The following is a 14887-nucleotide window of genomic DNA, read 5'->3' as shown; positions in this document are numbered from 1 at the left end:
ATGATTGATGTAATGACCATTACTTAAAAAAAAATAAAAAGATATATATTTAGAGAAAATTTGACGTAATCATAATTAAAGTCACTTAAAAGCCATTAACTTAATTTTTTTTTGGAGAAAGTAAAAATATATTTTTTTAACTACAAAATATTTAATATAGAAGACACATGGCCATATATTATAAAGATACTATATATTGTTATAAGTTTTTTTTTTTGTTTAATTAGTGGTTTAGTAACCATTCTCTCCTTTTGGATGTTTTTTTTATTTTTCCTTTAATTATTGGGTAGCCAAGGGACATATATGACATTTATGGGTCATATGCATGGTAATCAATATCCAGATTTGGATCTTAAGATCCCACATACCTAAAACGTCTTGGATCTCACAAGGATCTCTACTAAAGTGAAATTCATGTGGGATCCCATTTAATACAACCCGATTAACTTATATAACAAATAAATATTCATTTTATTTTAGATTTGTCAAATACCTTTTATATCTAACTAGATTTGTATGTGTGAGAGAGGAAAAGACTCAAAACATTGAACCAAATGAAACAAAAAGTCAATATTTAATTTGTTCTTATCTCCAATGTGGCACTTGAGAATATTTCAATTCTCTTCATAAATAGATAGACTATAAATAGATGATTATAAATAGATAGATAGATAGACAGAATGTGTAAACAGTTCAAAGACAAAAAATTGAAAATTTTTAAGTATTGCAAAGGGGGACGACCAAAGCTAGCAATATCATTGCACACCACAAACCAGCAACCTGCTTCAAGTATTAGTTATGGCGTCGCCTTGTGTAAGGGGGAGGAGGTGGTCAAGGGCAGTAAAGATGACCTTGTGCTTGTGCTTTCTCATACCAATGGTAGCAACTGGAATTGGAAACACTAACACCATCTTTGGTCAGAAACAAAAATTGGATATTCAACGGCAGTTGAAGCGCCTCAACAAGCCTGCTCTTAAATCCATCAAGGTTATTAATTATTTCGTATAACGTTCTTTTTTATGCTCCATTTGTTTCAAAGTAAAATTTTTTCCAGAAATTATTTTACACATTTTACCATGTTTGTTTGGGTGTAAAATTCGGTCAACTGTAAAATATTTTATAGTCAAACTGTAAATAAAAACCCCTCCCAAGCATAAAATGTTTTACTCCTAAATGAAATATAAAACATTTTACGCTTCTCTTTCACACATCCCCCTCCCCCCCCCCCCCCCTCTCTACTCTCTATCTCTCTCTCATGAGTAAAACAACCCCTCTTCCCTCTCACTCTCAAGTTCTCTCTTCCCACAAACCAAAGCCACCAAGCCACCAAGCCACTCATCACTCTCAGGTTCATCGGCACCACTCATCTCCAACATCACTCATTGTTGACTCAACCTCAACCATCGTCAGCTCCAACCTCCGATTATCATTTCAACCTTCTTATATATATATATATATATATATATTCCAATCCAATCATTCAATTCACTATCCTCAATCACCACCTCCACCTCCACCATCCTCAACTCACCCATTGATTCTCAAATCGGTATTTTTCTACCACTATGTGGGTTTATCGATTTAGGTTTTTGGCTGGTTTGTGGGCTATGGTTGGTGGCAGGTAGCTAGGTTTTATGGTTGCAATGGGTGGCTAAGATTTGGGGTGGGTTTTGCATGGCTTTGCACCATGAGTTCTCTTAGATCTTAATTGCTCTTCCTCTTTTTTTTTTTTAATTGTTGGTAATTTGTTGTGTGTGATTTATGGTTGATAAATTTGATTTGTATATTATTGAATTTGGGAATTGTGTTTAACTTGTTGAGAAGTTTGAGTTAGGGAATGAGAATTTATGGTTTGATTCATGTTGGGTTTTGATTAAAATTTGAGAATTGAGTTTGAGTTGTTCAGAATTTTGAGTTTGGGTATAAGAATTTCTAGTTTGATTCAAGGTTGATTTTTGATTGAAACTTGAGAATTTGAGTTTGTTTGTTGAGAATTTTTGAATTTGACATATGTGTTAAGAGTTAAAAAAAAAACATGCATCTAACAATTAGATTTTTAAAATATGTAGCAATGTTAATTTTTTTAAAGGAAGTTGTTGCGTTAAGCAATAACCAATTTTGTAGCTAAACTTTGTCTTTTTATATATTTCCACCTTCTTTTTCTCTTCTTTTTAGCTCTCTGTCTCTCTCTCTCTCTCTCCTTTTTTTTTCCTTCTCTTTGGGGTAAGCAAAGTTTGTGTTCTATATAGTATTTTCAGCTTTAGTCCTAAAATAATTATTCCCTTTTGTGTGTTGTGGTGTCTCCATGACTCCCACATTTACTATTTTTTATGATCTTAAACTGAAATCTATTTGTGTGTGATGAGAAAATGTATTTGATACAGAGCCCAGATGGAGATATAATCGACTGCGTACATATCAAAAACCAACCAGCTTTTGATCATCCTTTCTTCAAGAATCATACAATTCAGGTGACTAGTTTAATTAAGCAATTGATCATTTGGAACTGCTAATAATTTGATCCCTATATGGGGTTGGGTTTGCCCATATATGCCTTAGATGAGACCAAGTTTTCACCCAGAAGGGCTTTCATTCGATGATGTCTCTTCAAAGTCCGAGTCCCAAATTACTCAGCTATGGCACTTGAATGGAAGGTGTCCTGAAGAAACTATTCCCATCAGAAGAACTAAAGAAGAAGATTTATTAAGGGCAAGCTCTGTAGCAAATTATGGAAGGAACAAATACCCTCAGTTTGATACCGCGGACACCAAGAAAACTGCTTTCCAAGAGGTACAACTTAATAGGTTTGAACTCAATGATATCTACTACTACTACTAAGTAAGGACACTCAAGAAGTCGACACTAACAAACTTCATGTTTTTCTGGTTGAATTTCTAGAATGCAATAGTTTTTGTGACAGGAGATAAGTATTATGGAACTAAGGCAACCATAAACGCTTGGAAACCCCAAATCCAGGAACAATTTGAGTTCAGCTTGTCTCAACTCGAAATCCGAGGTGGTGATGCTCATACAGAGATTAATGCCATTCAAGCTGGCTGGATGGTATATTTATTGTTTAATTTCATCTCTACTTTTTTTCTTTTAGGCCCTTGCAAAACATTGAATTACTAATAATTTTACAAAAATTACTTGTGTGTAATAACAGGTCAACTATAATGTATATGGAGATTACAACTCTAGACTCTTCGCTTTTTTCTATACTAATGTACGTGTTTTAATTTTTTACTTCCCCACCATTATTGTTTCTTTTTACTGGTTTTCAAAAAATAGTCTTTTATTCATTCCTGCAGAAATATAAAAATAGAACTAGGGCCTGCTACAATCTATTGTGTTCACCTGGCTTTGTTCAAATCAACAAGGAAATTGCTCTGGGTGGAAGCATCAACCCTATTTCCGTCTATGCTGGTTCCCAATATGAACTCCACTTCCTTGTCTGGAAGGTAGTAAAATATTTCAATTTAATTACTTTATCAAATACTTCTAATTTTTGGATACATATATATATATATATATGATCATGTCATATGTAGTTTTTCTATGGTTCAAGGCCCAAGCCCTATTATATTCTTCTGGTTTTATTTGTAACAGTTTATGTTAGAAATTCTTATTTCTTGGTTTATTTATTATTACATACAACTTTTTAAATTTAAAGTTTCAAGTTTTTCTATACTCAATTAATTTTAACCTGACTTATTTTTTAAGACCGCAAATTTAAGTCTAGTTGTTCTGCACAATTTTTTTTTTTTTTTTTCTCTTTCAATATAAATATATATCACACCAAAAATATAATGCTTTACCAATAGGACTTTATTCTCTCACTTATACTTTTTACATTCATTTTTCCACATTTATTTTTATGTTTTAAATATATATATATATATATATATTTAAATATGTATATTGTCGCATCAATTACAGGCATGTGTATGCACATAAACAAGTGAAAGAATATTTAACCTTCATTCCTTCATTTATCATTCAAAATATTACAAACTACTGATTTGCATGGCATGTACAATGAGGTAGGACATCAAAGGAGGGGGAGACTGGTGGTTGCAAGTTGGGAATAAGTATCTAATGGGATATTGGCCTGCCTCCCTATTCGTATCCCTATCTGAAAGCGCTTCACAGATCCTATGGGGAGGAATGGTAACAAACCAACAAAAAAATGGGCAACACACCTCCACACAAATGGGCAACGGTCATTTCCCTGAAGAAGGGCTCAGTAGGGCTAGTTACTTCAAAAATCTCCAAATTATTGATGGTTCAAACACTCTCAGGTTTCCCAATAAAAGTGACAGTTTCGCTACGAAACCAAATTGCTATAATGTCAAAAATTTTATAAACAACTTTTATTATGGTGGTCCTGGTAGAAACCCTAATTGTCCATGATCATTTAGATTACTGTTTCAAATTTAGGGAGAAAAAATGAAAAATAAGAAGAGGATACTTATTTTTCGTATTCTCTTCATGTCACACCAAATGTACCAACAAGTCATATGTAATATGAAACTCTTTGATTCTTTTTTTTTTTTTTTTTTTTTGAGAAGAGAAACTCTTTGATTCAATAAATGAAAATAAAAATTTATTATGTGGAGTAGTAAAATTTTGAAATTATAAAATTTAATATAGTGGAAGTTAATTGGTCTTAATTCTTATCAAAAGGGATTTAATTGCTGCAATTTTTTAATTCACCATCCGATCATGTTGCAATTATTTATTGCCCCTTTTTGGCTTTAAAAATCATGATTTTTTTTTTTTTTTTGGATTTTTATCATTGTCTTGATGCATTTATTGGGGCCAGACAAAATACAGCATCGACTGTTATAGAAAATAGTACAGCACAAATAAGCATGAAAAAAAATATGTATAATAATCGTTCAAGTAAAAATCATTTAAAAAAAAAACTCATAAATAGTAAATTCCTAAGCAAAGGTATTACTATTATTCTTAAATCACAAGTTAATTTAGTGATGAAAACAAGTTTAGTAATATTTAATATATTGAGAGAGAAGTGATATAGAAGTTTAGAAACTATAAATCATTCAAGTAAAAATCATTTAAAAAAAAAAAAAACTCATAAATAGTAAATTCCTTAGCAAAGGTATTACTATTATTCTTAAATCACAAGTTAATTTAGTGATGAAAACAAGTTTAGTAATATTCAATATATTGAGAGAGAAGTGATATAGAAGTTTAGAAACTATAAATATTGTAAATCTAATATAAATTTTATAATACTTCATATTAGCTCACAAGAAGCTTGCTTGGTTCGTTGGTCATGGTATCAGCCTTAGTAACTTGATCAAACCAAAAGAATGCTAAAGAGCATGAGAAGTCAAGCCATTTTTAATTTAAAGAACATTTGTTTATTAGTTTTAGCCACCTCCCAATACAGGTAGGACCCGTTTGAAACCTCTTTAACGAATGCACAAGAGCAACAGCACTATAAAAACTAGATATCTAAAACACCCAAAATCATTACTATAGACCCGTATGGAATATAATGTATAATGGCCATTAACAAAGCCAAAAATAAATTTTTATTCCAATTTGTCCTTGAATATATGTTATGTTTTCATTATATATATATATATATATATGTATGTATGTAGAGAGAGAGAGAGAGAGAGAGAGAGGGGGGGGGGATATATTATCTTACAAAAAAATTGGGGGAGGGGGCAGTTAATATTATTATGTTATACCACCAAATAACGTTTTACCATTGAATGACACATTTTATTCATTTTTAACATATAAGTCATTGCCACTTTCTCTAATCATTTTAACTATTTCAACAATTAACCTGATCGGACCAAAAGCATGTTAAAGAGCATGAGAAGTCAAGCCATTTTTAAATTAAAGAATATTTGTTTTTTTATTTTTAGCTACTTCCCAATATAGGTAAGACCCGTTTGAAACCTCTATAATGAATGCACAAGAGAATCTGCACTACAAAAACCAAACCTATAGCAACAATATCTAGAACACCCAAAATCATTGCTATAGACCCATATGGACTATAATGGCCCTTAAAAAGGTCAAAAATAAATTTTTATTCCAATTTTTCCATGAATATATTTATATATATATATATTATGTTTTCATTCGAAAAAAAAAAATATGTAAGGTTGAATTTATTCAACCATCTAATTGGCTTTATTCCGTGCCAAATTTGCTTGTAATTCAGCATTTAGTAACCCTGTATTTAGGTGGGTTTGTTGTAAGGGTAGTGAGTGAGATAGAGTGAAGATTGCTCAAGAATGTGCAAGAAAACAGAGAGTCGCGGCTGGGACTCGCGGGTGGACTCGCGGCTGCAAGCCGCCAGAAGCTGCACACGTGCCAAGCGTGCTGGAAGATGAACAGTCATGCTAGCTGGAGCACTACAGGACAAAACAGGACAACTGGCCATACGGTTAACTCGCGACTGGATCTCGCGACTTGGTCAAGCCGCGAGGTCAAGCTGCGAGCCACCCCTGTTTTGCTAAAACCTGACGTTTCACATTCCTCTCCCACTCCAGTATAAATACCCCTTTAACCCACGATTGAAAGAGAGCTTCCAGAGAGAATTTTGAAAGAGAAACCCTAAAGAAAAACTAGATTGCTTCACCCACAATCTATACCTTAGAGTCTCTTCAAATTCCCTTACTCTCTTCCTCTCCATTGTCAAATCCTTGAGAGGCATTATACCAAACCTGGTTCTCACCATTATCATCTCTGTGAGACAGACGTTTGGAGTTCTGGGAAGCAGTTAGGAAGGAGCCAATCTTCATTGGTTGATGCTACGGTCTAGTAGCGGAATCCAGGAAGCTAGAAAAGAAAAAGGTTCGGCGCAACCTCGTTGGAGCAAGAAGCTTGGAGGGCTTAGGTGCACTGGGTAGATTAGGCTTGGAGGGTCTATTGCTGTCCTTGTATCCCAACTGTATTTTCTAGTGGATTGATTACCGCTTGGAGGGCGGCGGAGAGGTTTTTCGCCGAGGACTTCGGTTTCCTCTTCGATAACACATCGCGTGTTGTCTTTGTGTTTGCATCTTCCTTCCTCTCTATCTTTGCCTTTATATTATCTGCTGTGGATTTTATTCTGTTATGGCTTAGATAGTATTTAACCTATTTCACATTATAGCATATGTTAAGTTTCCGCACACTTGTTGTTTGACATATTGCTTGTGTTGGTTAAGTTAATTTTTGGGGGTCTAAACGTTCAAAAGTGTATTGGTACACGTTTTTGAACTTTCAATTGGTATCAGAGCGGGTACACTTGTTGTGGTTTAAATACCTAAGTGTGATCCTTGACCCCTTGTGTTTATTTGCCATGGATTGTGCTTTGTATGACTCTTTGCATGATTTGGTTGGTGATGAATGTAACATGCCACATGTTTGTGAAAATGCCTCTATGAGTGTTAATCCTCATAAGTGTGATGACATGTTATTTGAATCTATGGGTGTTGTTGACAAACTCTTGAAGAAAAATGCTAAGAAGTTTCAAAAGAATTTGAGCAAGTTATTTTGTGAAAAGGATGATTTGATTGCTAAGCTCAATGAATCCAACAAATTGGTTGAGAAATATAAAAAACTTGCTGAAATTTCTCTTGAAAAGCTGAAAGAGTTTGAATGTTTGAATATGGACTTGGATGCTAAACTTGTTTTGTCTAACAAACTTGTTGATGATCTTAAATGTGAAAATGAATCTCTTAAGATGCATGCCAAGTGTTTGATTGCTGAACCTATTGTTAAAAAGGATGAAAATATTTGTTGCAATCATGTTGTGGTACTCGATTTTGTGCCTAGTGTGTGTTCTACCTTAAAGGAAAAATCGGTGTACATTCCTCCACATAAAAGAAATCAAAAGGTGGAGAGAAAGGCTGTTAAGTCAAAGCCTCTGTTTAGGTCTCAACCTAAGGCTTTGGATGGATCTAAGTTTGTTCCAACTTGCCACCATTGTGGTGTGATTGGTCATATAAGACCTCAATGTCATAAGTTGAAGATGGAAAAAAATCATATTGCTAGATCCCTTCCCAAAAGGCCTAGTGGACCTAAACACATTGTGTGTCACCATTGTTGTGCCTTTGGTCATCTAAGACCTCAATGCTCTAAGTTTCATGCTTTTAAAAAAATCAAAAGAAAAGAAAAACTTGAGCTTCTTGGAAGTTGTGCTAAAAAGGATAAACCGGATTTGAGTGAAAATAGCATGTTGTTAAAGAAAATGTTTAATGCTCTTAACTCCTTGACTATGTGCATCTCCGGTTCTCATTCTTCCAACGCTCGTCTCGCTTCTCTTGAGACACTCATTCCAAACAATCGTTCCGTTTGGATAAGGAAGGGTTCCTATGGTTGAGCTTTTGCTCTTTTGGGTCCTTGATCTAATTCTTTCGATCTTTGTAGGACCCTTCATGCATTAAATGTCATATCTTCATGCGTTTTGTGCATCTTGCATTTATTTGTATGCATTGTTTCGTTTTTGATCTTACTTTTATGTTTCTATTTTGTGTGAGTAAAAATCCAAAACCACATAAAAAGTGAAAAAGTCAAAAAGTTTGATCGTATTTGTTTGAGCACATATCACATGTGAGTTTGGCCTTGTACCTTTGTACAAATGGTTTTGTGCATTTTCGAGTTTAGCTTGTTATTTTTGCACTTATATCTTTGTGGGAAAAATCTTGACATCTTTGTGTGATTGTTGTAAATCGATCTTCAAGCTTGTCATGAATGATTAGTCAATAGTCATGTTGGTTTTGATACATGCGTAGACTTGTGCTTATATCTCTTCCCACTCTTTTATTTTTATTGCTTAAAGAGCTCAATAAATGTAAATCTCCAAATGAAAAGAGATAATGAGCTGCAAAAGCCGTCGCACATACTAGTATTCGACTAGGAAAAAGGGAAAGCGACTTAAATGAAATTGTATGATGCCCAAAAAGCCAAAGGCTTGTTCATCAAATTGAAATATCACAAATTTCAGGCATCGATCTCAAAATGAGATGTTTTGATTCAAAATGATCAAATGTTATGAATTGTAAAGAAGCCAAATGAAAAGCTTCATCATATGTAATCATTTTCTTGTGGGAGGTCATATATGTTCATTTCTATAATTGAGATAGACCACTTGACTTAGCACTAATTGTGTATGACTTGATTGAATTGATCATTGAAGTTTCACTCTAGACTAAGGACTATTCCACATTTGATACACACACATAACACACATGCCTAATGTTCAATGAATGTCTCATTCATTTGTTAGATTATACTTGTCTAAATGTGATGTGTGTGTGCTCAATCATATATGGTTCAATCCAAAAATATTTTTGATCATTTTATATGTTTTTGGAAGTGATTTTTATCACTTTTTGTGTTTATGTTTAGTGCTTACTTTGTTTTTCAATGTTTAAACATGTTCTGGTTTGAAAAACAAGTGTCAGATTTTTTGGCCACTCATTTTGGCTACTTGCGTGAGCTGCCAGTTTTGGCTACTCGATTTGGCGGCTTGCAAGCCGCGAGCCTAAGCCGCGAGTTCATACAGAGAGGTTTCGCGGCTCACTCGCGACTTGGCTCGCGACTCGCCAGTCGCGAGTCGCCCAGAATCAGCTTTTTAAAGAGCTTTTTCGTGGAAAATTTGTTTTAAACCTCTCCCATCCTCTCTAAAACCCCTCTTTCAATATTTTTACATCAAAACCCTACCAATTTGAATGGTTTTTCAATCCATTAACATCTCTAAGGTAATTATAAACTCTTTTCATTGATTTTGATCCTTAGATTATGTTTTGGAGAGTTTTGTGCTCTTGGTTGGGATTTTCATCATAGGGGTTGGGAAAAATTATTTTTTGTCAATTTTCTTCATGGGATTGGTTTCTTTTGTTGATGTGCTTTGGCTGTTGGCCCCTTGTGGCAGAAAGAACATGTATTAAGGGTGGATTTCATGATGTTCATGCATTGTTTCACATTTTTGTTCATAGTGTGCATGCTAGGTGTTTGATAAAATGCCTCTTAGACATTTTCTCGCTTGTTTGGACTCTGATGAGTACCAAACTTTGGGGTTTCTCATGTTTCCTCATTAGGAACATGTTTGGTTTATTGGTTGTGTATTTTAACACACTTTGCCCCACATGTGCATTTTTCATGCATTGGTCATGCATAGCATTTAGCCACCTCTTGCACACACCTTTGCTACCCTTGTTATGCATTGGTCTTGACCTTGTTGTTTCATCCTAGCTTGTCATGTTTACCTTATGCTTTGTAACATGTTACTTTGTCTTAGCTTTGAGCTTCATTTTCTCATTCATCTTGCACCCCTCATGCATCATTAGCATTGTTCATACCTTCATCTCTTGCCCTCGTTTCTTCTTGACCCTTTGTCTATTCCTGACAAAAAGGGGGAGAGTACACTCTAGAGTATGTTTCGGAGTATTTTGTCATTTCTATATGACTCTTGTGCACATCCTTAGGGGGAGAAATTCTATTTCTCATGCACATTTGTAGGGGGAGAGATATTCCATAGGGGAGATGCATATACCAAGGGGGAGAAGACATTGTGTTAACTAGAAAACCTTGTTCTGTTTGTTTTCTTGTTGGCTTTATGGTGCTTTGTGTTATGCTTTGGTGTTCTCATTGCATCATGTTTGTGCTTTGGACATGCATATATCCCTATGTGATTATGCTTCCTTGAATGCATGTTCAGATGATCATTTGCTTTGCTATGTGATCATTGTAGTCATTTCTATACTTATTATATTATACTTTTCATTTATTACTTGCTTTACCTTGAGGGTCTAATGTGTTTTGTGCAAGTGTTTCAGGGTACAAGTATATATATGTTCCAAGTGCATCACAGCTTCTCATCACTTTGAAGGAGAGAAATTTTAAGCACTTTTAGTTTATATTGTTTAAGTTTTTATTCAATATAATGTGTTTGTACCCATGTGCTTTTGTAAGCTTTTAGGGTTATTGTTTTATGCATAGTTTGTAGGCTTTATGGTATGTACCTTGCTTAGTGCAGCCTTTATGCTATGTTGAAATCAGTACTTTAATCTAAATGTTCTGCATTTTGGTTTTTGTACTGTCACTCTTGTGCCCTTGTAGGATTGTTCCTAGATACATATGCCTTGTGTGCTATGCATTGGTTGAGTGTTGAGCATACAAGTGTTTTGCCTTGTGCTTGTTAACTTGTATGTTCTTGTGTTTATTCCAAGTGAGAATGAGCACTGTGATCACTACCTTGTGGTGTTCACTTGGTTGATCAAGCCATGATTTGTTTATTAACTCCATCTTTGCTTGATCTCATATTGCCTGTTTCATATGCATTTATAATTTTCTGCTTACAATGATCATGGTGTATTGTTGTGTTTCAGGAGTTTATGTTCATATGATTCAAGTGCTTCACAGCTTCTAGAGTTAGGTGTGAGTGAGTATTGTTCAACTGTTCCCAACTCACATGTTAAGTCTAGAGTCTGTTTTAGGGTTTTGTCACGGAATAGCCAAAGGGGGAGATTGTAAGGTTGAATTTATTCAACCATCTAATTGGCTTTATTCCGTGCCAAATTTGCTTGTAATTCAGCATTTAGTAACCCTGTATTTAGGTGGGTTTGTTGTAAGGGTAGTGAGTAAGATAGAGTGAAGATTGCTCAAAAGTGTGCAAGAAAACAGAGAGTCGCGGCTGGGACTTGCGGGTGGACTCGCGGCTGCAAGCCGCCAGAAGCTACACACGTGCCAAGCATGCTAGAAGATGAATAGTCATGCTAGCTGGAGCACTACAGGACAAAACAGGACAACTGGCCATACGGTTAACTCGCGACTGGATCTCGCGACTTGGTCAAGCCGCGAGGTCAAGCCGTGAGCCACCTCTGTTTTGCTAAAACTTGACGTTTCACATTCCTCTCCCACTCCAGTATAAATACCCCTTTAACCCACGATTGAAAGAGAGCTTCCAGAGAGAATTTTGAAAGAGAAACCCTAAAGAAAAACTAGATTGCTTCACCCACAATCTATACCTTAGAGTCTCTTCAAATTCCCTTACTCTCTTCCTCTCCATTGTCAAATCCTTGAGAGGCATTATACCAAACCTGGTTCTCACCATTATCATCTCTGTGAGACAGACGTTTGGAGTTCTGGGAAGCAGTTAGGAAGGAGCCAATCTTCATTGGTTGATGCTACGGTCTAGTAGCGGAATCCGGGAAGCTAGAAAAGTAAAAGGTTCGGCGCAACCTCGTTGGAGCAAGAAGCTTGGAGGGCTTAGGTGCACTGGGTAGATTAGGCTTGGAGGGTCTATTGCTGTCCTTGTATCCCAACTGTATTTTCTAGTGGATTGATTACCGCTTGGAGGGCGGCGGAGAGGTTTTTCGCCGAGGACTTCGATTTCCTCTTCGATAACACATCGCGTGTTGTCTTTGTGTTTGCATCTTCCTTCCTCTCTATCTTTGCCTTTATATTATCTGCTGTGGATTTTATTCTATTATGGCTTAGATAGTATTTAACCTATTTCACATTATAGCATATGTTAAGTTTCCGCACACTTGTTGTTTGACATATTGCTTGTGTTGGTTAAGTTAATTTTTGGGGGTCTAAACGTTCAAAAGTGTATTGGTACACGTTTTTGAACTTTCAATATAGATATATGTGTGTGGGGTTAGTGGTTTAGGATATTTATCTTACAAAAAATGGGGGGAAAGGTTATTAATATTATTATGTTATACCACTAAATAACATTTACACATTTTATTCATTTTTAACATATAAGCCAAATTTTATATCATATACTATACTAGCCTCAAAGCTTTGCGCGTGCGATGAAGTTTTTTTTTTTTGGGTCTAGTGTCATTATTTTTCTTTTTTTCAACTTTGAATTTTTTTTTGAAGATATTGGTCTAGTATCCTTTTTTTCTTTTCTTTTATTTTTCTTTTTTTGGTCTATTGTCATAATTTTCCATTCATCTCAATTTTTAGAAATTTTTTTAATTTTAAATTTTGGATTTTTTTTTTGAAAACATGGTTTAATCAGAGAGTGTCCTATTTTGTAGGCTTTTTAAGTATAGTTGGAGATATATTTTTACCTGGTTGTCTCCAAGTTTTTTCCTTGTTAAACGTAGAGTCTAAGAGTATTTTTGAACCACATAAAAGTCTAGTCCAAAGAAAGGAATCCTCTCAGAGATAGTATAGATAATAAAAGTTGGGTTTAGAAGCCGTAATTGCGGCAAGTGGTTGCACCAAATTGCAAAAATATTTTTAGTCTTTTTATAGTAAAAAATATATATATATATATATATTTATATAATTTTTTTTGTCTTTATCTTCTTCTCCTATAATTTCTAAGTTGATAAAAATATTTAAAATCTTAATTTGATTACAATCCAAATTCCTCATCTAATCCTTTTATTATTAATTTATTTTTACTTAATTTATATTATTACACAGTCATAAAAAAAATAAAAAATAAAAATAAAACAGCAACGTTATTGGTTCATATTCCATAAAAAACGAAAGATAGCAAGTTATTTGTTCAAAAATGTTTTTGGATAAAGTAAAAATAAAAAAAATGTAAATAATGTTATAAACATTTGACTTTAAAGTAAACACCCTCTCTTCCTTCTCATAAAGATAAAAAGTATCAACTTCTATATCAATATTTCCTTTTTTTCCATTAAAAAAAAATGTTTTCTTTTTTCTTTCTATTCATACGACTTTTTTTTATTCCACTTTTTTATGGAATTTATGAGATAGCAACAAACACATTGATTAGAAATCTTAATTCAAATAGGATTTAAATTTTATATCAAATAAAACTCGACCTATATATATATATATATATATATCCTTTTTAGAGTGAAGCTTACTCCAATATGTGAATGCCTAAATCTTATGACAACATGGGTATGCATTCTTTTTTCATTATTATTTTTCATTTTGTTTAAGCTATTTTTTCAAAGTAATTTGGTAATTTTTAACTACTATGTGCTAACTTCTAACTACCAAACCCCACAATTGAAACACCACTGCGTACCATTGGTGTGATGGTCATTCAACAAGTATAAGTGTTTGTGAGGTATGGCGAGCAAAGGTCGAGATTTAAGTTTCCAATAGGGAGTTTCACACATGCAATGGTCATTCAACAAGTATAAGAATTTGTGAGATGTGGTGGGCAAGGGTCGAGATTGAAGTTTTCAGAAGGGAGTTTCACACACATATACATTTAGATTAGACTAGAGTAGAATTTCTGTCTTGTATTAATAAAAAAAAAATTAAAAAAAAACCCACAGTTGAAATACTAATTTTTATGAGATACCACTTCCAAAGACTAATATATTTGCTATTATATAGTATACAATGACTCCTCCCCCCCGCCCCTAAAAAGAAGCGTTTCTCTCTCTCCCCACAAAATAAAAGGATTATAACAATAATTAGCCTAACAGAGGTAAGACTACACTCCTTCTTTTTCTATAATAAATTTTGAATTCAAACTTTTTTCATGCATACACACACACTTGTAGCGTGATTTTTACTTTCAATTATATAATAATAATTCATTTAGATTTTTTTTTAAAAAAATAAAATTATATGTTCTATGAGTTTATACTCAAAACCCATGCAATGCATGGGACTTAAACTTGAAGTGTGTGTGTGTATATCCTCTTTTGTTTTTAATTTTTTTGGTTGGGTGAAACTCACTCAAGTTTCAGTGTCTCTCCCATGCTTTCAAGAACAAAAATTAAACTTTCATGTGAGTCTCTTTACTTTAAATTTTAAAATGTTTAGTAATTTAGATTGTTCATAATTATTGAATTGAGGTTTCCACCTAATCATGATTTCAGTTATTGTTTTGGGTAGTTTTTTATTATTAAATTCAAGATTTTTCCATTTAAATATACGTTATTAATTG

The 14887-nt window shown here is 33.9% G+C and overlaps 1 protein-coding gene across 1 annotated transcript; it reads left to right on the top strand.

Moving 5' to 3' along the window:
• Positions 1-876: 876 nt before the first annotated feature.
• Positions 877-4313, top strand: LOC126719494 (uncharacterized). The gene is made up of 7 exons (XM_050422040.1): positions 877-987; positions 2385-2471; positions 2560-2790; positions 2899-3063; positions 3167-3226; positions 3312-3461; positions 4302-4313. The coding sequence occupies exons 1-7, from the start codon at positions 877-879 to the stop codon at positions 4311-4313; spliced, it is 816 nt and encodes a 271-aa protein (XP_050277997.1).
• The last annotated feature ends 10574 nt before the right edge of the window (positions 4314-14887 follow it).

Source organism: Quercus robur, chromosome 3 (assembly GCF_932294415.1).
Source record: "Quercus robur chromosome 3, dhQueRobu3.1, whole genome shotgun sequence".
NCBI lineage: Eukaryota > Viridiplantae > Streptophyta > Magnoliopsida > Fagales > Fagaceae > Quercus > Quercus robur.
Note: the sequence above shows the minus strand (reverse complement) of the source record. Positions and strands in the feature narration are given on the sequence as shown.